The sequence below is a fragment of the Trichoderma asperellum genome, chromosome 2, assembly GCF_020647865.1.
Source record: "Trichoderma asperellum chromosome 2, complete sequence".
Classification (NCBI taxonomy): domain Eukaryota; kingdom Fungi; phylum Ascomycota; class Sordariomycetes; order Hypocreales; family Hypocreaceae; genus Trichoderma; species Trichoderma asperellum.
In genome coordinates this window covers 1,128,958-1,148,345 of record NC_089416.1, presented here as the reverse complement: position 1 = coordinate 1,148,345, position 19,388 = coordinate 1,128,958, and the positions used below count along the sequence as shown (strand labels likewise).

At 50.6% G+C, this 19,388-nt stretch overlaps 6 protein-coding genes across 7 annotated transcripts; 3 read left to right on the top strand and 3 right to left on the bottom strand.

The window, feature by feature from the left end:
* Positions 1–2,708: 2,708 nt before the first annotated feature.
* Positions 2,709–5,695, bottom strand: TrAFT101_002688 (uncharacterized protein). The gene is made up of 9 exons (XM_024901746.2): positions 5,345–5,695; positions 5,132–5,265; positions 4,510–5,069; positions 4,276–4,443; positions 3,844–4,220; positions 3,487–3,775; positions 3,245–3,424; positions 3,109–3,184; positions 2,709–3,032 (listed from the first exon to the last, which is right to left on the bottom strand). The coding sequence occupies exons 1-9, from the start codon at positions 5,347–5,349 to the stop codon at positions 2,971–2,973; spliced, it is 1,851 nt and encodes a 616-aa protein (XP_024763811.2). The 5' UTR covers positions 5,350–5,695; the 3' UTR covers positions 2,709–2,970.
* A 787-nt stretch (positions 5,696–6,482) lies between these two features.
* GEM1 (ERMES complex Ca(2+)-binding regulatory GTPase gem1) lies at positions 6,483–8,929 on the top strand. 2 transcript variants are annotated; one of them, XM_024906084.2, is made up of 2 exons: positions 6,483–6,697; positions 6,815–8,929. In XM_024906084.2, exons 1-2 carry the CDS (start codon positions 6,685–6,687, stop codon positions 8,686–8,688), a joined length of 1,887 nt encoding a protein of 628 aa, XP_024763810.1. In that variant the 5' UTR covers positions 6,483–6,684; the 3' UTR covers positions 8,689–8,929. The 2 variants fall into 2 exon arrangements, with proteins under 2 accessions (XP_024763810.1, XP_065982776.1); XM_066126672.1 differs by having other exon boundaries at positions 6,694–8,929.
* On the bottom strand, positions 8,874–10,725 carry ABD1 (mRNA cap guanine-N7 methyltransferase). Its single transcript, XM_024906083.2, has one exon. It carries the CDS (start codon positions 10,555–10,557, stop codon positions 9,106–9,108), a length of 1,452 nt encoding a protein of 483 aa, XP_024763809.1. The 5' UTR covers positions 10,558–10,725; the 3' UTR covers positions 8,874–9,105.
* A 564-nt stretch (positions 10,726–11,289) lies between these two features.
* TrAFT101_002685 (uncharacterized protein) lies at positions 11,290–12,391 on the bottom strand (the record flags this gene model as incomplete). The annotated part of the gene is made up of 4 exons (XM_066126671.1): positions 11,290–11,493; positions 11,561–11,844; positions 11,898–12,078; positions 12,149–12,391. 4 exons carry the CDS (start codon positions 12,389–12,391, stop codon positions 11,290–11,292), a joined length of 912 nt encoding a protein of 303 aa, XP_065982775.1.
* A 1,445-nt stretch (positions 12,392–13,836) lies between these two features.
* Positions 13,837–14,756, top strand: TrAFT101_002684 (uncharacterized protein; the record flags this gene model as incomplete). The annotated part of the gene is made up of 2 exons (XM_066126670.1): positions 13,837–14,026; positions 14,485–14,756. The coding sequence occupies 2 exons, from the start codon at positions 13,837–13,839 to the stop codon at positions 14,754–14,756; spliced, it is 462 nt and encodes a 153-aa protein (XP_065982774.1).
* Positions 14,757–15,776: 1,020 nt separating this feature from the next.
* On the top strand, positions 15,777–18,970 carry TrAFT101_002683 (uncharacterized protein). Its single transcript, XM_024904935.2, has 3 exons — positions 15,777–17,110; positions 17,171–18,117; positions 18,209–18,970. Exons 1-3 carry the CDS (start codon positions 15,888–15,890, stop codon positions 18,589–18,591), a joined length of 2,553 nt encoding a protein of 850 aa, XP_024763806.2. The 5' UTR covers positions 15,777–15,887; the 3' UTR covers positions 18,592–18,970.
* Positions 18,971–19,388: the final 418 nt, after the last annotated feature.

Below are 19,388 nucleotides of genomic sequence, written 5' to 3'. Positions count from 1 at the left end.
CCCGCAATAGACTGGAATGCTAGAGATGAAAGCACTACTTATTTTAACAGCCATCTTAGCTACATACAAGCAAGAGTCATGAATAGCTCAAATATCTTGGCGGCTAGTATAGCCGTATTCATTTGCTATCTAGACCCGGCATCGGCCGTCACACAAAGGAAAAAAAAAAAAGCTTTTTTAATTAGGCAACCTAGCCGGCACTTTAATATGACAAGCCGGCTATTTGCTTGACGGTGCAACCTCTCAAGCCGGTCTCCTAAGACGTCCAACCATCCATCTCCAAGATCTTGGCAGCACCGTTTCAGCTCTCTAATATGCAATCATGAGGCTGTGCTGCTCTTCTCCCCCTCACCTGATGGCTCAGTGCAGGCTTACGGATAATATCTCACATTGCCAGCTGACCCTCTCTTGAAGATGTCATATATTATGAAAGATATGAGCAAACTTTGCCTTGTTTGCTGGCTGCACCCTGATAAACTCGGTCTCCAGCTCAGTCAGCAATCAATCTGGATATTTATATAGCCACAATTACCACTAGTACTAGTAGAGGCTTGGCCAAGTTTCGTTGACGTGCAGTCTACCCGTTTGCTGTGGCTTGCCCTATTTTATGCCATCATCATACCGTCCCTCCACCCCTGGGCCTCCAGTGTACTCGTAAGGCTTAGGCCTCGTCGTCTTGAGATGCTGCTCACCTTTGATCATCCAAGTAAGCCGCCATGTAGGTCATGCCAACCTCATCATCACATGTCGGGTGCTCGTCTTTCCTCCCACTGCCGAAATAAACAGCGTCCTCTACCGACCCAATGACACCTCTTCTTCACGCATCGTGGAGCGGATGCAACAGAACAGAGCAAGCAATCTACAGTATCAGAGTAACCCGTGGCCGTATCAACACGCCCGCAGCTACATATGTCAGTTCCGGCATCGAGAACGCCATCTTATCACAGGGAAGCTTCATGCAAAAGCTATTGATACTGGCCCCATGCGTTTGACCAGGGGAGGACCCATTAGCGGTTTCCCTTGTTCGCTATCTAGAGGGTCCAGCCTTGATACCCGCCCTGTCTGATCTGTTGATAGCATCAGTGGAACACAGAGCGGGCCGAGCATAGGGACCCCTGCGGCGGGTAGCGCTGTCTCATCATCCACTTTCTCATGAAGCGAGCTTGCAAAAAATAGCAACTCTAGCGAGCATAATAAAGACTAGCGCAAAGAGATAAGGGAAAAAATCACTGACACGAGGCAAATTTCGCCCACCGCCTCTCAGCTGATGGCACCAACAGGCCCATTATTCGAGGAAAAAATTTCCTTTTTTTTTTTAATCTCCATCGTAAACACTAGACTAGTAAATCATAGAGAAACTCCTGTCTTTGATAAAGCTCCATAGTGGATGTGAGGATCTACGAATCCTAGATTGCGCCTTGAGCACGAGATATGACAGGCCCCCTCCATCTTGCAACGTTGACATTTTCATGTCTGCCTACCGTGAAATCCCGGCTGTTCATAATAAATCACGGCGAGTGTCGGGTCACAAAGGTGTCTTTCGGGAATCCAGTTCTGCATTATTAAGTCTCGACTTTCAATGCTCTTCTTGTTGGGGCGATTGACCGCGTAATGGTCCTTGAAAGTAATAAGCAGTGATTAGTATGGCATCTAGACTATGGTTCTCAGCCGACTCTCACACTTTGGTCCCGGAATCCACATGTAGCCGCCGGGAGCAGCAAGCTCGCTTAAAGCTCCGACTCGTCCATTTCCATGCTCCCTTACTCCCTAGACCCAGAAGCTTTGAACTGATCGGCTTGCTAGGGGGTCTCAGGTGCTTCCAATAGTCAACAGTCAACGGAGCCTGCATGTTAGTAGTGCCCAACATCTGCCTTTACGGAGTAGACTTCCCGTAAATGGCTCCGGCGTCTCGAGTCGGCAATTCGCCGAAATAGCCTTTTTCATTTTTGGGGGGCCCAGATTGATAGCAAAATTACAGCGGGAAATCCCATTTACTCTGTTTTGGGATATTAATGCTGCCTGGAAGGGGGGTGGCGCCACAGCATGGTCCGACGCTGCATCATGACATAGGCAACATATGATCAAGATCAGATGCGTCAATTGCCGCCTGCCAGCCGAAAGGGTAAATGAAAGAGAGTGAGAAAATCTCCTACTGCTACCACACAGCGTCGCATTGCAATATCACACACAACCCCACGCCTCGATTCGCCTAGCCTTCCAGAATCGGGTCTCCGTACGGCAAATCTTCAATATGGGATGCAAAGCCGAAAAGCTTTCGACTCCAGAGAGAGATCTTCCCACCCTCCCCCCCTGCTTCTCTAGTGTCCTCGGTTGATGAGCACTTTTTTTTTTTTTTGTTTTTTTTTTTTCCAATTTTTTCACATGAGCACCTCTTATGCAAAGGACGAGCCTGGCTACTCCGTATCTCTAGAGCCGATACGAAGCTCGGCGGACTCTACCGACACGTGCGAGGATTCGTGCCATGTTGGTAGAGTACCCGCCGCTTATCAGGCCATCGCCCTACTGGGCATTCCGAGGGACGAGGGGGCCCTGCCACTTGTTTTCTCGGTGCTTTCGGGTCAGCATAGCAGCGATATGTCGACGCAATCTGAGTGAGGCTCGTGAGGCTGAATGTTCGTTTAATGACTTAAGATTGAGTCTGTAAGTGTTAAAATACGCTTGTAACATAACATGAAGGGATAAATCCGTTCCGATATTCAAAATATATTCATCTCAAAGCATTACACATGAAGGTCCACAGAATTAGATACAAAGCATTCCTTTCCAATGCCCTAGTAGGTAGCAGTCATGCTGGAGACACCAAGCAAGAAGAGACCCTCGCTCCTCCTCAAAGCTATAGCCAACGCAAAACAAACATAAGAAAATAAATAAATCAATCAAAATAAATTAAAATCAAAAAACCCGCCAAAGTGGGAAAAGCGCCATCGAAACGCCCAGTCCATCTACTATCTATCCATCAAGCCCCTCGTTGCCTGTTGGGACGCCTGGTCGGTTCCAGGTTCTTACGTGCCCTGCAAGGTTTGCTTCCGTTAGCTCAAATCTAATAGATGCTAAAACGATCAAGATTCGCATGTGAAGGGATCTTACCTGACTTGCAGCTTGTGATAACGGCATCCTCGGTGAAGGCTAGCCAGCACGCCGGATGGCTATCAACCACGTGCGTCTGTGGCGCCATTGTGTTAGTTGATACCGATCCCATCATTGTTGGTTGTTGGGTACTTACCAGCACAGGTGGCAGCATTGGAATTACCGCCCGCGGCTGAACAGGATGCGCAATCACATTCTCTTCCCACTCATCCTCTAGTATGGAGCCTTTGCCGCCCGAATTTACCGACGTGTTGGTATCTGTTCTATGTGGAGCCGTGAACTTGGACGATACCGATCCTCGGTGGCGATTAGGGGCCTGAGAAAGGGGCAAGCACATGTTAGCAGTAGCCGTTAGATGTACGTATATTGACAACTCACAGCAGTCTTAGGGCGGTGCAGCATGCCCACGCTAAAATCCCAGAGACAGAGTCGTCCATCCTCTCCCACGCTGCCAAAGCGATAGTTTCGGTCGTCACATCGCCATGGGTCGAATGCCAACGCAGAGACCCAGGATCGATGACCCTGGCATCGGGCAACTAATGCTGAGTCTGCCATTGACCAAATAGATATCAAGTCATCTTGACCACCAGTTAGGACGTATTTGCCATCTGGAGTCCAGCAAACACATGACAGTCCCCCGTAGTACGAATGATACAGGTCTAAGAGCCTATTTTATCAGTTAGTACGCTGGTCCCCCCAAAAAATGCCATTTCTAGACGCTATAGCTGAACTCACTCTTCTTTGAGATAGTCAATTACTCTCAATGTACCGTCCTCGGACACAACCGCAAGATGTCGGTTATCAGGCGAAAATGAAAAGGCATTTATCCTCTGGTTCGATAGTTTCCAGGCGGCTACTGGATTAGTCTTCTGATTCTTGGAGTGCACCGACTTGTTGATCCTGATGCCATTACCAATGGCAGATCCGTTGGACAGCTCCCCCTCACTCCCACTGCCGCTGGCAGTCAGCCCTTCCTCTTCCGGATTCAGATGGCCGTCCTCCTTCTCTTTATCGTATACCACTAGTAAGCCATCCATGTGGGCTGCAAGGAACAGATTCTCGGAGCCAGGAATCCATCGTATTTCAGATACGGGTGTGTTATTGATTATGCCCTAGTAGCGTTGTCAGCAGCCTCTTGGACGAAATTAAGACGGTAGTAATCCTTACATTTTTGTTGAGTCGCGTATATCGCTGGGAAATGGGCTCCCACCAGATGATTTCGCCAGTAGAGAAACCCATAATCACATCGATATGAGAAACACTCTTTGTCACCATGTTGACATCGTGACATAAGCAGTGAGCCTTGGTGAACAGTATCTTTGTCAAGTAATCTTGCTAAAATGCACATTAATTTAACCCACTAGCACATATAGTAGCATTTCTTGCCCAGCAATAACTTACCTTTGTCGGCGATGACATGTCCAGCCACTGAAATGCTCGGTTAATATTGGCAAAAGCAAATAGCCCATCGCTCGGCCGTTCCGTCAGCTTTCGCGCCAAGCTATCATTAACAATGACACGAGAGATGAAAGAAGAGTTGCTCTTGGTAACATTATTCTTGGGCTTCTTCTTTTTATTTACGTCTTTCGATACCGTAGGAGCCAGCAGGGAATTTCCTTCGCCAAATGCAGGAGCAGAGCCGAATGTAGTTGATGCGGCTGGGCCTTCGCTCGACGCTGCACGGCCATCATCGCTACTCATGCCACCTTCAGTCGAATATCGGCTTTCGTTGGGGTGTTCTTGAATACTCAACGTTCCACCACCCAGTGACAGCGTTGTAGCAGAGGGGCCTCTGTAGAAGAAGGGAGCGGGTCGGGATTCCAAGCTAAGAATCGACATTTTTGTTCCAGCAGTCGCAGGCTGAGGGTTCGTAGCCAGGGGATTCGGATTGACAACAGGCGCCTCGGACGGGTGGGGTGGTGGTGTGGCCAGGTTCAAGTCTTCCTTGAGCACGTATGTTCCTGTGCGCCCTCCTGTCAGCTGGAGATGTCACATCTGTGCTGCCGCATTGTGTTTGACCTACCCTCTCCTACCAGGAACCGATACTCGGGTCCGCTCGGGTTCGACAGTGTATTGTTGGTCTCGATCAGGGGCACGACGCCCCCGAGGCCGACGCCATAGGCGCCTGCGGGATATCGCGGAGGGGGTGGCAGAACGCTGCTCTTATTAGTCGCGAACATTTCGTCAGCCGCCGGCCAGGAGACCAAGAGGCCAGAGACAGAGGGTCGATACGCACAACATGTCGACAATCTACTGGAGTATGGACCGTCAAAGCAGAATGCAATAGCCGTCAGAACGAGGCCTCAGCGAGGTTGACTGCGTCTCGTATCTGGTGAGGCAGCCGATGATGAAGGAGTCGCAGTCGTCGCGCAAGAACGCTTGCTAATCGATTCAACGTACGCACGTCGTAATGCCAAAAGGAGCGGGGTGAGCGGCGAGGCAAGTGATATGGACGCTGGTCGTGAGCAAAGCTCGAATTACTTGCTTCTCGAATCGGAACGGTCGTCCTGGAGCACCAAGAGGAATGGATTTGAACATACTCCAGAGGCGGATGGAATTGCGACGCCGTTGCTTAGCCCGGCGCCTTTATCCGGAGAGCTGATAGACTGCTGGACTAGGACCAGGTTGGAGGAATAGCGTGTGGGGTAACGAATTATAGGCGACCAGTGATGCTCTCTGTGGGGATTTGGGCGATGCCTGTACGCTCACTGGCCGGTGCGCACATGGCACGGGCAAACCGCTAAACCACTAAACCCTAAGATGGCCAGTGTTCCCTTCTTGCAGCGGATGCGTCCATAGGCTGAGCTGTTTATGGAAGCAAGCTCCGTATTTGGCCATGTTATCTGTCCCAGATCAGACGAAACGATGCTGCTGCTGGGCGCTGTTGGGCTTGGCCGGCGACGGCTGGATCCAGCTTTTGCTGTATCATAGTATCTGTTACTCCACGAAGCTCCCTGGAAATTGCCTCATCATACGGAGCACGAAGCACAGGAGACGCGAAGCATTGATCGATACGCTGTTACTGCACCAGCAGCTGCCCACACCCACCTCTGTGATTTACTTGTATGTAGAGTATTAGCATTAGGGGTCCTACCCATTCCTTCGCGCCCTCCACCATCTGCTGGGTACCTATATAGCACCTACAGTACCTACCTACTAGCTAGGTGTAGGCGAAACAGGCACAGGCACAGACACTCTGCCCCAGGCGTGCGTAACGTGAACACCACCAGCAGCACAGCACCAACACCCAAGCGCCGAAAACAGCGTCAGGCGCTCGGCCCACAGCGCATCATGCGTCACCGCCTACCAAATCAGCCCATCCCACGCCCAGCAAGCCCCGCGGGCAATTTAGCTGCAGCAAAGCAACCTGCAACCGCGCTTGGCCTGTGACGTGGAAGCACCAGAATTCCCATCTCATCGCTGTGGCTCCACTGACAACAGCTCAATTCTCCTACGGCTATCATTATACGTTGACGCCTGAATTGATCGATACCCGGACCTCACTGCAACGAAGGATATGGCCCTGAGGTAACCCCAACCTTTGGCATACCAGGCTTCGTCTACAGAGCTTGCACAATGCCGACTGCAGGTAAGTCCCGAGTCAACTCGCTTGTCGCAAACTATCATCTAGAGCTTCATTGGGATGATTCTTAATATCTGCGGGCCTTGGGTTGAGCTGAGCTGACAGGGTGTTTAATTCTCTCAGTACGGATCTGCGTTTGCGGCGACGAGAGCACAGGCAAATCCAGCCTGATTGCATCTCTTGTTAAGGACCAGTTTATGACGAACAAGATCCAGCCGGTCCTCCCCCAAATCACTATTCCGCCCAGCATCGGAACGCCAGAGAATGTCACTACGACAATCGTTGATACTTCAGCCCGGCCCCAGGACCGAACTACCTTGCGCAAGGAAATTCGGAAATGCAATGTTATTCTGCTTGTATATGCCGACCACTATAGCTACGAACGTGTGGCCCTGTTTTGGATGCCCTACTTCCGATCGTTGGGTGTAAATGTTCCAGTCGTGCTGTGCGCCAACAAGTCAGACTTGGTGGGCCAGGGCAGCACATCCCAGGTGGTGGAGGAGGAGATGCTACCGGTCATGGCTGAGTTTAGAGAGATCGACTCATGTATCAGGACCAGCGCAAGGGAACACCGCAACGTCAACGAAGTTTTCTTCTTATGTCAGAAGGCCGTGACCCATCCGATTGCCCCCCTCTTCGACTACAAAGAAGGCCATCTTAAGCCAGCGTGTGTTGATGCTTTAAAGCGGATATTTTACCTTTGCGACAAGAACCAAGACGGTTACCTTGATAACCAGGAAATGCGAGATTTTCAGTCTCGGTGTTTTGATAAGCCTCTTACAGACGATGACCTCGACAATATCAAACTCTCCCTATCCAAAGCACTTCGAGGTGCAGACCTATCAAAAGGTATCGATCTGAGAAGCTTTTTGCAACTGAATAAGATGTACGCCGAGAAAGGCAGGCATGAAACCATCTGGATCATATTGCGCAAATATCACCATACGGATAGTTTAAGCTTGGAAGAAAACTTTCTCCATCCAAAATTCGAAGTCCCAGAGTTTTGTTCGGCCGAGCTCAGTCCAGCTGGATACCGCTTCTTTGTGGATCTATTTCTGCTCTTCGACAAAGATAACGACGGTGGCTTGAATGACGAAGAACTCGAGGCTCTATTTGCTCCCACCCCTGGACTGCCACCATCTTGGTCAGACTCTGCTTTTCCGTCCTCGACGGTTAGAAATGAGGGCGGGTACATCACACTTCAAGGCTGGCTGGCCCAATGGAGTATGACCACATTTTTAGAGCCCAAGACGACTCTGGAGTACCTGGCCTACCTCGGTTTCGAACCTCCTAATCCAAAAGATCCCATCACTTCAGCACTAAAAGTTACGAAGCCGCGCAAAAGGCGGAGGCGACCCGGCCGTGTCGAAAGGAACGTCTTCCATTGTTACATTCTCGGTGCGTCAGGAGCAGGCAAATCGTCTCTTTTGGATGCTTTTCTGAACCGTACGTTCGACGGGTTATACCACCCCACAATCAAGCCACGCCGAGCGGTCAACAGCGTGGAGCTCCCTGGCGGAAAGCAAGTATACCTCATTTTTGAAGAACTCGGCGAGCTGGAACCAGCTATCCTAGAAAACCAAGCAAAGTTGGACGCCTGTGACCTTCTTTGCTACGCATACGACTCGTCTGATCCTGATTCTTTTTCCCATATTGTGGATATACGGAAAAAGCACCCCCAGCTGGATGAGCTGCCCTCTGTGTATACCGCGCTCAAGGCAGATAGGGACAAGACTATGCAACGCAGCGAGCTTCAGCCCGATCAGTACACGTCATCGCTTAACATGAGCTCTCCCTTGCACGTTAGCGTTACGTGGAATAGCATCAGTGAGCTTTTCGTCGCTCTCGCAGAGGCAGCAGCAAACCCTAGCACTGCTTTCCCAAAGAGTGATGACGACATGATTGATCGGACAAGCCTGTATCTTACTCTGGGCGCAACAGCGTGTGCGGCGATAGCAGCAGTCATGATTTGGAGACGATCCACAAACGCCATGTAGGGTGTCGCTGCGAAGATTGTCACGACGAACCAATGACTCTACTACTTTCTCCACATTCATTGGCCCTTTTTGGTGTTTGGCGTGTCGTTTGTAACAGCGTGCTTGTTAGTTCCAGGAAGATGAGTCGTTTTGGTAATTTTATGCGTAGAGAAGGCGTTGCGTCTTGGGGAGGGGTCCTAGGAGATCAAGCGAAAAAGGATAGATTGGAGCGTATGATACCCGGTTTACAAATTTAGTGGGTTTATTGAATATATAATTATTGAATGTTTGATTTTTGGTAAAAACATAAAAGGTCGTGATCCTTGAAATAGCAATGTAAAAAATCGTTGTTACAAAAAAAGAAGCAAAAGCAAAATAAAACTCATTAGCTCTACGTTAAAAGATGAAAAGACCCGAACGATGAAGCAAAATCCGCAATTATACTTTGTAAAAGCAGAATCCAATATAAAAGCTGGCCGCCTCCATCTCTTCATCCGAGACTAGCAGCCTGCCACCACCTCTCTCGCGGACACCCATCCTCTCACTCAGGGGTCCAAGTTCTGGGTCATCCTTCTCCGTCTCCCAGATGTCCGAGAAAGATTTGTGGAACTGCAGTTCCAGGTTGAAATCCTCGGCCAGCGCACGGAAGGCCTCCCAAGGGACGACATATTCGGGGACTTCCTCAACGGCCTCGTCCAGGAAGAAATTATACTTCCAGCCGAAGGCAGGACGGAAGACGCCGTCTTCGGGGGTCTTGCCCGGAAAACGCACACGATAGATCGAGTTACCCCATTCAGCTGTCGGCTCAGCCTCGCCCTCTTCGACCTCGCCGTCCTCAGGCTCTGCGGGAGGTGGCGTGGATGTGGGAGTGGTAGACTCTTGGCCATTTTCCCTCTTCTCGTCTTCTTTGGCTTTTCGCTTGGCAGCCAACTGGGCGTTGAAGGCGCGGACGCGCTCGCCGAGCACATCGGAATTGGGGATGCAGCCGATGAAGCGGCCGCCCTTTTTGAGCGCGCCGGCGACGTTGCGAAGCATGGTACGGGCATGTTTCTCGGATTCGAAAGCGTAGTGCATGCAGAACATCATACTCACGACGTCGAAGCCGCGGCGGTTCATCGTGGATGGGTCGAAGCCGACCTGGCGGATGATCTCCACGTCTTCGATGCTCTCTGAGTAGCAATCCTTGACGTGGAACCGCGCATCAAAGAGACGGGGCGGGGGTCTATGATTGAATCGTCCGCCACGGCCGCCACGGCCTCCACGAGAGCCCATCTGTCGATATCGATCTCTGGCTTGCTCGATACTGACATTGGCAGGGTCTAGGCCGACATAGAGTTGGATGGGCTGTGGTGCCTGCTGCCACTTACTAAGGTCGCCGCCCTTTCCACAGCCAATATCAAGAACGAGGAGCTCCTTGCCGCTGGAGCGGCCGGCCTCCCGCGAGCCAGGATCATGGTCCTCGTCGGGCGAGTAGCGCTGGATGATGCAGCTCTTGACCCAGTTGTTGAAGACGCGAAGGCCCTTGATCTTACTCTCGCGGGTGCGCCAGTCGCGTCCTCGCTGGGGCACGCTGTTGTAGTGCTCTCTGACGACATCGTTGATGCCTCGTACTTTGTTCGCCTCGGCAGTCAGGGCGGCTTCAGCGGCTTGACGATCGCGTTCGAGCTGGCGCTGGCGGATGGCTTCTCGCTCGGCCTCGGAGAAGCGGGCTCGCGCTCCAGGACGCTTCAGCTTTCGGGGCTGTTCAGATGGAGATATGGCGCGCCGCTTAGGCGCTTGGAGAGAGTTGGCGTTGTACGGCTGAGGCAGATCGTCTTGCATGTCGTCTTCAGCTGGTCGCTTGTTGGGTCTCCTCGGAGGGGAGGAGTCGGCATCAGAGTGTTGGCCCATTGCGAGATGCAAATGGAATGGAATTGAATCGAGCTTTTGTATGGGTTTTAATGAGACTTTTTGGTAGGAATTCGCGTTGAATAGATAGCAGAAGGTTTTTTGTGGTTGATGAAGCAAATTTTAGTTGAAGTTCGCTGAGTGGATGGAGAAAGTTGGAGTGCTCGTGAAAGCTCAAGTACCCAAAGTTTGATAAGCCCGTGCCAGCAGTGGGAACTCTAGTGCCTAGACTATGACTATGACCTACACTTCACCTACAGCATTAATTGTCACACCTTCGACTTTGCACAAGTCCACGTAAAAGATGTCAAAGCTTTCTGAAATTTGTGCTACTGTTAGCTAATTCTGTAAAAAAAAAAAATAAAAAATAAAAAATAAAACAAAATCGTCCGTTTTAGTCCAAGTAGCAAAACTAATCGCTTCGTTAAATGACTTCCACGATCATGGTTATTACGATGCTACCCGGCAGGCGGTTAGATTCATAGAGGTCGAGACCTTGACCAAGGCTTTCAATAAGCTCTGCTCATTCGCTGATTGTTCTAGCCCTAGTATTCTGCAATTGTCTCATGGTCAAGTCGCGACACCGGGTTTCCCTTTGCACTGCTAGTGATTCGTCGTCTGCTTCCGACAGCACTGAAGTAGCAATAAGAATGTACGATACGGGCGACATAGCATTGGCAATGTTGACCAAAATTTCTTTGACGGCGTCGTCTGGAAGATTGTCAAGTGTCCCTGCTAGAAGATACACTGCAGCTGAATGAGTGGGCTGCTCATCGCGAAAGTCGTGAGCGAAGAATTCGATTGTGCCAAGAGTCCTGGATTTCTCATGGTGACAAACTCTTTCAAAACATTCAGTTTATCTTGGGGACCCTGAACTTCGGATTGAAGATGAGAAAATAGTTCAGCCAGCTCCAATGAGCATGGACTACACGAACCGAGCTATAAGATCATGTGTCAGTAGGGAGCCATCCACATCGTGTTGAACAGCCGAGGGATAAACACTTACATCCACAACTACCGAATCTCTCGGTAGATTTGCCCAATCGAATCCGTGAACAATATCGGCAGATAAGACAGTCTGCTGGCTGGGCTCGCTGCCAAGAAGCTTCATCAAACTAGTGTATCCCTCAGCTTGGTTGCTTTCGGTCAGATATTGAGGCAAGTTCAAATCATTATTCTGGGCTATGTTGCGAGCGGTCTCATCTGGATCCTCCGAGCTGGGCCAACGAGTTGTTGCATCCACTATTTTTACTGCAGCTGGCATGACGACATCGCAGAAAAAGGGGATGCCTCGTCTTGTTTTTCATCATGAGTAAATGCCTTGAGAAAGTAGTTTGCTGCACCGTTCCATCCTCGAGCTCCGAAAAAAATGAAGCTGGCCATAACAATTCTGAGCATCCGTTTGAGCTCGAGGACCGGCACATTCGCAGATTCTGCCAACTCGTCGTATTCAATCGGCTCTTCTGGGACGTGATCAAAGATTTTGAAGTGGAAAAGCCATTTAAGGGCCATCAAGGTTTGAGACTGAGTCGAATAATTAGCATGCCACCAAGACAACGATTTACCAATCCCAGTAATGAAGATATGGTCTTACATAAGATATTGCAATTGAGGGGATCTTGGATGGACCTGCTGCTAGCTGAAGAAGCTTGAATGCCGAGCCTATGATCTTTTCCCTGGCATCAAGGACATAGCGCGGAGTTTGAGGCGATAGAACTGGAGTGCGAGTGTAAAAGCCAGCAGATGGCAGTGCCAGTCCGGACTCACGACCATATTTTTCCCAAATTGCAACTTGCTGCGTGATCTCGTCAGCAAGAAGGCCCATCTCTGAGTCCATTGCGGATTATTATCTGTAGATGAGGAAAAAAAAGTTGGGGGAATGATTATGAGGTGTAGAGTGCTGGTGGATAATCAACATTTTACAGAGTGAGGATTAAATATGTATATATGCTAGAATTCTTGTTCGTTTTGGCACCTAATCTGAGGCAGAAGTGAAGAGACTCTTACTACCCTATGCGGGTTTTCTCTCAGGATTAAGCTTTCGATATCTCTCTTCATAATTCACTTGCGATTCAGATTGATTTCAACGCTATACACGTATCTAGGCGGGCAAGGCGCTCGCATTACTTAAATAAGAGATCATCTCTCCAAGTAGCCTCTCTCCAAGATTAGGCGGTAGTGACTGACAACATTTCGCAATCAAACTATTCATGAATGTATCCTTCTCAGCTGAGCTGAAAAGTGAATAAAGAGTTGCATACCAGTTCAATACAACAGTGTCTTCTTTGAGTACCCATGGAGTATTGAAATACTGTTGTTGCCAAGTGTCCAACCTCCCTATCTATCTTAGTAGTCTTACATAGTAGTAACTAACTATTAGGAAGCACCACGGTCAATTACTAGCATATGTTTTACGTCATGCAAGTGCGTTACCCAAATGGGATAAAATAATGAGCCCTAATTTAGCGTTGTCAAATTGGGCTTGACGAGTTGGAGAAGAAGATTGAGCAGCGAATTCGCCCAAGTCGCTAACAGTCTTTTTTGGTTGTGGTTTTCCGAGAATGCTAATGAACACCACATGCATCTCTAGGGTACTCCACAGGGAGAAGACAGGCAAAAAGGCCTTTAGCTGCATTTACAGTCTTTGTACGGAGGCACGGATGGCTGCTTATATAATCGGCTGATGTCGGATACAGGAGGCAGGAGTTGGATTGCGCCAGAAAATATTCCGTAACCAGTGCCCAGAATTGCCGACGAAAACGACCAAGCACGAGCACCCAGCACCAAGCACATGTGCATGATCTGGGTTTGCATGCGCAGCAAAGCCCACGATCCAATACCGAGCGATGCTGGTCTCCCCGTGGGGTACATCGTCCCAGCCGACATGCCCCGTATCCACCAGCTCCAAGACCCCCACAGCGAACACAACACAGACCACCACTGAATGGCATCACATTACAGAGCCGTTGCAGAGCCGTTGCAGAGAGAAGGGCGCCGGGGGAATTGGGGAGGCGGGAAGGCTAGAAAAGGGAAAACCAAAAGGAAACGAAAAAGACGAAGCAAAAAAAGGCCCCAAATCAATAGCCTGGGGCCGTCTCCAAGGCCAAGGATGCATGGCGGCTTGCCACTATAGCGCACATGTACTTGTACGCCGGCGACGACGGCGCTGCTGCTACTGTACGGCCTCGTCCTGCTGGCTGTCGCGCGCAACGACGAGATTGCCAGCAGCCCGTGTACGCGTTGCAGGCTCCCTGCCATTGGATCGTGCCACCGGCCGTCGCCATGCCACAGTGGGCCGGGCTGGACGCCTTTCAAGGCGCGAGATCTCAGGCTTGCCGAGGCCGGCCTAGCACGCGCACCACGCAAACGGTGAACTCGGCTCAAGCGCGAGCGTCCAGGAGAGGAGCGTATTCATGTGTCATGGCCGGTTCTGCGGTGGCTTCTGCTGGTGCTTTGCACGCTCGCAGCACAAGTACAGGTACCCGCACACAGCAGCCCGTTTGCTCTTCGTCTCCCCCGCCTCTCTCCGCCTTTTAGCTCGCCTGGGGGGTCTTTTTGGCTTTGTCTTTTTGGCTGCTTCTCCAGCTAAGCCCACTCTCCCCCTCAGCTTTTCCCCGCTTGACACAACCCTGTACCTTGTAGCATCCCGTATCCCGAGACGCTGAAAGCTCAGCCGGGCCAGATGAGCTTTGCTCTGCCATCCCATCTGCCATCCAAGCCAATCTGCCGCGTCTTGGGCATGAGAATTGGCATTAGTGCTGGCATTGACTGTGCTATCGCTCGTTTCCCGCTGGCCGAAGGCACATCCTGATCAGGTATAAGCCGTCGATCTCGAGGCGATATCCAAGCGACGTCCGGCCAGGTCTTTTTTTTTTTTTTCTTTCAACTCCAACCCCAACGGATGGCGGCACGCGACTGACCGGTCCCAAGCGCAACGCCTTCAACTGGTCCTTTCCCCCGATACGACGCAGTACTTCGAGTCGCCTCCAAATCGGGAGTGCTTTGGCCCTGCGCCGTCTCCACGTTATAGCCGCCATCTGAGTGCTGGGGCCCTGGTTTATCCTGACGGACTTCCATCGCCTTGCCTCGCCGGATTCTTTGTCGTCTGTGCTCCGTCACATCTCGTCTCGCCGCCAGCCCTCGCCTGCAGCGCGGAGAAACATCCTGCGACTAGGACATCCGCTGCCAGCCGAATCTGCTGAGCTTGCCGGGGCCTGGCTCTTGTCTGATGAGACAGAGCCTCAACAACGAGGCTTGATTGGGCTGTCCACCTCAGCTTCTCCTCAGCCGGTTACATAGTCGGTCACTTACGTCTAAGCGACTCACTGCATTTGCAGTCTGAGTGCTAGCCTGTCCAACCCCACACTGCTGCTTCCTCTAGGCCTTGTGTCTCGTCTCTCTCTCTTCCTTCTCTCCTGGTGCTGAAAGCCGGGTCTTGTTGGAGCTCTGATTGTTTATTCAACTGCCGTTCTCTGATCGAGCTCATCCCCCACACCATCAAATCCACCCCCAAATCTGTATAGCCTGATAGTCCTATCCTGTTCTATCCCGTCCTGTTACTTTCGCTGCTACTCCATTCCTTGACACTATCTTATACTCGTACGACCTGTCGCTCTTCTCAATTTCTCGTAATGCTTGCCCTCCAGACCCTCGAAGGGCCGGCGGCTCTTCCACCGCCAGACCAATCCACCGCCCTTGCCCTCGCTGATATGGGCGAGAACCGCAATCAGAAGCCCAAGACATTGCCTTGCAAGTACTGCAGCAAGCGATTCAGGTCAGTCCAGCCCACTCCGCACCGCTTCCCCCATCTTGTGCTTGTCCGACTCTGTTTTTTTTTTCGTGCCGTGTTGCTCACATGGGTCTCTTTTCTTCAAACTACAGACGCGTTGAACATGTCCAAAGACATGAGAGGACACATACTAAAGAGAAGCCTTTCGCCTGCGGCTGGGATCGTTGTGGGAAGACCTTTGGACGACGGTAAGCTGCCTCTCACCAATTCACTCTCCCCAATGCCATCCTGATCTCCTCCCCTCCTTACACAATGGATACTTGCCTATGGTGCGGCTCGGGTATGATGTGATGCGAAGCGATGGCATGTGGTGCTTGTACCCATAGCAGTACCCGCGCCTCCTCACTCCATTACATATTCCCCCTTTCCCCTCATCTAGCATATCGCCTTCTATCTTTTACCTAAGCTTCAAGCCTAAGCTTCAATATTTTCTGCCTTTCTTTTCACCTTGGCCCACTCTCTATCTCTCGCCTCATCGCTGCCCTTACACGATCCATTCCTTGATAGCTCGTCCCCCCCCTTGCGTTTAGTTATACCTACTTACATGGACATCAGTGATCTCCTCGTCCGGCACGAGAAGCTTGTTCACCTAAATGAAGGACATAAAGATGCCTCACGACCAAGAAAGCTCTCCGGGGCCTCTATGCACAAGCCATCCCTTTCAGATAGCCATGTTGAGCTCGATGTCATGGGGATTCACCGGCTGCGGCCACCTCCACCGCCTCCACCGGCTACTGCCACGCTGCTGCCTCCACAACCATCGCCGCCCCAGCAGCATCAGACTCAGGCACCTCCGCCACCATTTCACCATGAGCCCATGACTTCAAATGCCGGAGGCCATCTTGTTCAGCAGGATTCCCAAGCGGCAGCAAGAACAGCGGCATGCAACCTGGACCTCCTTTCTGATGCGGCGCTTGCCAGCGAAGTAAATACTATGCAGCCTATTCTTAACAACATGCCCCAGCAGCCTCCCACGCATGCAAGAGTCAAGAGCTATCCAGATAATATGGAAGGGTATGCGGAGCGTGCACGAGTAGATGCACCAATTCTCACCGCTGGATTTGCCCCTCAGCCTCCACAGCCGTCCTATGATGACTATAACCTGTTCCTTGACGATTACACAACGCCTCAGCATTTCCTCCCTCCACACTTTGAGCCTGATCAGCAGATTAATTTTTTCGCTCGCTCTCCTGCAGCGTTTCAGCGGGGCAATTCAAAGCCCAATTCACAACTTCCCTCTCGCTTTGGATCTCTTGCTCCTGATGTACAAGAGCCCGGCTCTCGATTACACGAAGAGGTCTCTCGATCCCCTCTTCGTATCTCTGTGGTTGATCACACTGCTATCAAGAATCGTCTGGAAGAATTCTCATCTGTACTGCCGGCTGATTTTGTGTTCCCTTCCCGCCATACGCTGACACGGTTTTTGGATGGATATATTGGCGGATTTCATGAACAGATTCCGTTCTTGCATTTGCCTACATTGTCCCCCACAGAGCTCGCCCCGGAGCTTCTTCTCGCTATTTTGGCCGTTGGTGCCCAATACAGATTCGAGAGCAAGAGGGGATATGCCCTGTGGTATGCTGCCAAGGCAGTCTCCATGGAACAGATACGGAGGAGGCACAGCTCAGAAATCCATGCGCTTTTGCCAAACGCATCGTCTTATAGTCCGCATTCGACGCGTCCGTCTCCAAGTACTAGTTACAGGCATTCTTTTGCTTCAGCTCAGTCGGAGAGACCGATAACCCAGGATACACATCGGGAACCTTAGTGAGTAATGAATCGATGGCCTTATGTGAGCGTAACTAACACATGGATCTTCAATTATAGTTCCCCAAACACCCCCCAATCTCGGCTTGAAACAATCCAGGCCGTCTTATTGCTCTTTTCTCTGGGCCTCTGGGGAGCCAAGACAATTCTAAATGAAGCACTGTCTCTGCAGAGCACTTTGGCTATCCTGATTCGAGAAGAGGGCCTTACAGAGGATATAAGCCAAGCGAGCGTGACAGACTGGGAGTCTTGGATCAGACGCGAAGGGGCGACCAGAACCAAGCTCATTGCATATTCTTTCTTCAACCTTTGTAGCATCGCATATGACTTGCCGCCCCTGTTAGTTACATCCGAATTAAAGCTCTCTTTGCCTCTTCCCGCTAGACTCTGGAGAGCAGAGACTGCCTGGCAATGGCAAGAGCTGAGACAGTCGACGCCATTGGTCGAGATTACCGTTCACGAAGCTATTGCTAGGTTATTTGGCCGCACTAACCAGGGCCTGCCAAACCATCTATCATCGCTGGGATTTTATGTCCTCATCCACGCACTGATTCAGCACATCTATTTTTTGAAGCAGACCTCACTGGCTGCTGGCTTACCATTTGATACCCAGCGCACTTTGAAGGTAGAGGATGTGGATGAAGTCACTGGAGCGTTGCGAGTGTGGCACAACACCGTTGAGCAGCATCACTACCTGCTTGCCACAGGCTCGGGGCCCTTTGCCAGCACAGACTTTGCCCCTGGCGGCCTATTGGCTTATAACGCGACAGCGCTGCTGCGCCTTGCGTATATTCGCCTGTACACTGATACTCCTCTAAGCAGAGAGCTGCAGTCAAGAGACTCGATGCTGATGGCGTCGGCCATGATCTCCACTCCGATGGTTGTGCGCAGCGTGCGACTTCATGGAGCGGTGTTTCAGGCTGTTCATGCATTGTCCATGCTGGTCAAGGCTGGAGTCAATTATGTCGCGAGGACGAAGTCTACGGAATGGAGCATCCAGCATTCATGTGAGTTATGCATTTCCTTTTAAAACTAGCTTTACTACTGTGTGATTATGATGCTGCGGAAGTACAAGATGGCTAACCGATGACCGTATAGTATGTAACTTTGAGTGCGCTCTACTTCTTGCCAAGTGGCTCTTGACCCTAGCGTCACTTTCACCGTCTGATTCTCCTGTTACTCTCGACGAAAAAAATCTCTTGGAAACAGTGAGCAAAATGCTTGACGAAACTGAATTTGCCGTCCCCGTTGATCCCTCTCTGGCTGGAATGAACGCGAACCCGCAGATGGAAGCAACAACAGGCCCTATGAAGCTAAGGCAGCTGGCAAGTGCAGTAGTGCGCCTCTGGGCCGAGACGTTCAAAGGCACTCACATCTTTGATATGATCAAAACGATGGGCGCTAGCTTGGACGGGTATGCCGATTTGGTGGACAAGCCAAGAGATCGCGTGTCTATGGCGTCAAATGCGACTATGAATTGAAGGAGGTGAATACGAACGCCAGAATCGCTAGACAGACTTTGGTTAAAGATGCATGGAACATGGGGGGACTACTATAAGTAGTCTTGAACTACAAACTACAGGCGTTATTTGAGCACACAGGATACCATACTGGGGTACATAACGTACCAGCGGCAAGAAATAGCTTGCAGTAAATGGGAAAACGGGACATGGAACGGGAAATTTGTGAATAGGGTACGGGTACCTTTTACGGTATGACAAGGGTTGGAGAAATATTGGGCTGGACAACAGCGGTAACTTGAATGGGAGCATTTGGATATTGGTACAAGAAGAAATTTGTATATTTGCAAAAGACAGCTTGTTAGGGACGAATTCTCAGAATACCCCTCTTCTACATTACATCAGATGGCATATCATGACGTGAAAAACTATTGTATGTGACTGTAGTGGCATTACGAGGAAGGGTTATACTAGCTCTCTTCGATGATAAGTCGGCTATTGAGGAGCCGAGAAAAGATTGTGAGAGGCAGCATGTATTTAGTTTTAGGCTTCCATCTCAGCATTGAATTCAACGAGTAGCAGCAGTACGATTATGATGCTAATATTGGATGGATTATAAAACGTTGAGTGAGAGCCGAGGGCAAACAAAGCCCGAGGTGAGGGACGGCAGACGCGCGACATGGCAGCTCGCACTCGCTTATTTTGCTGATTTTGGATTACTCATTCCCCAGAAACCACGGTAGCGCTATCACTAATACTGCTGCTATTGTTCCGATGAGTTAGTGCTGCCGTAGACGGTGGTTTTTTGTACATACCTC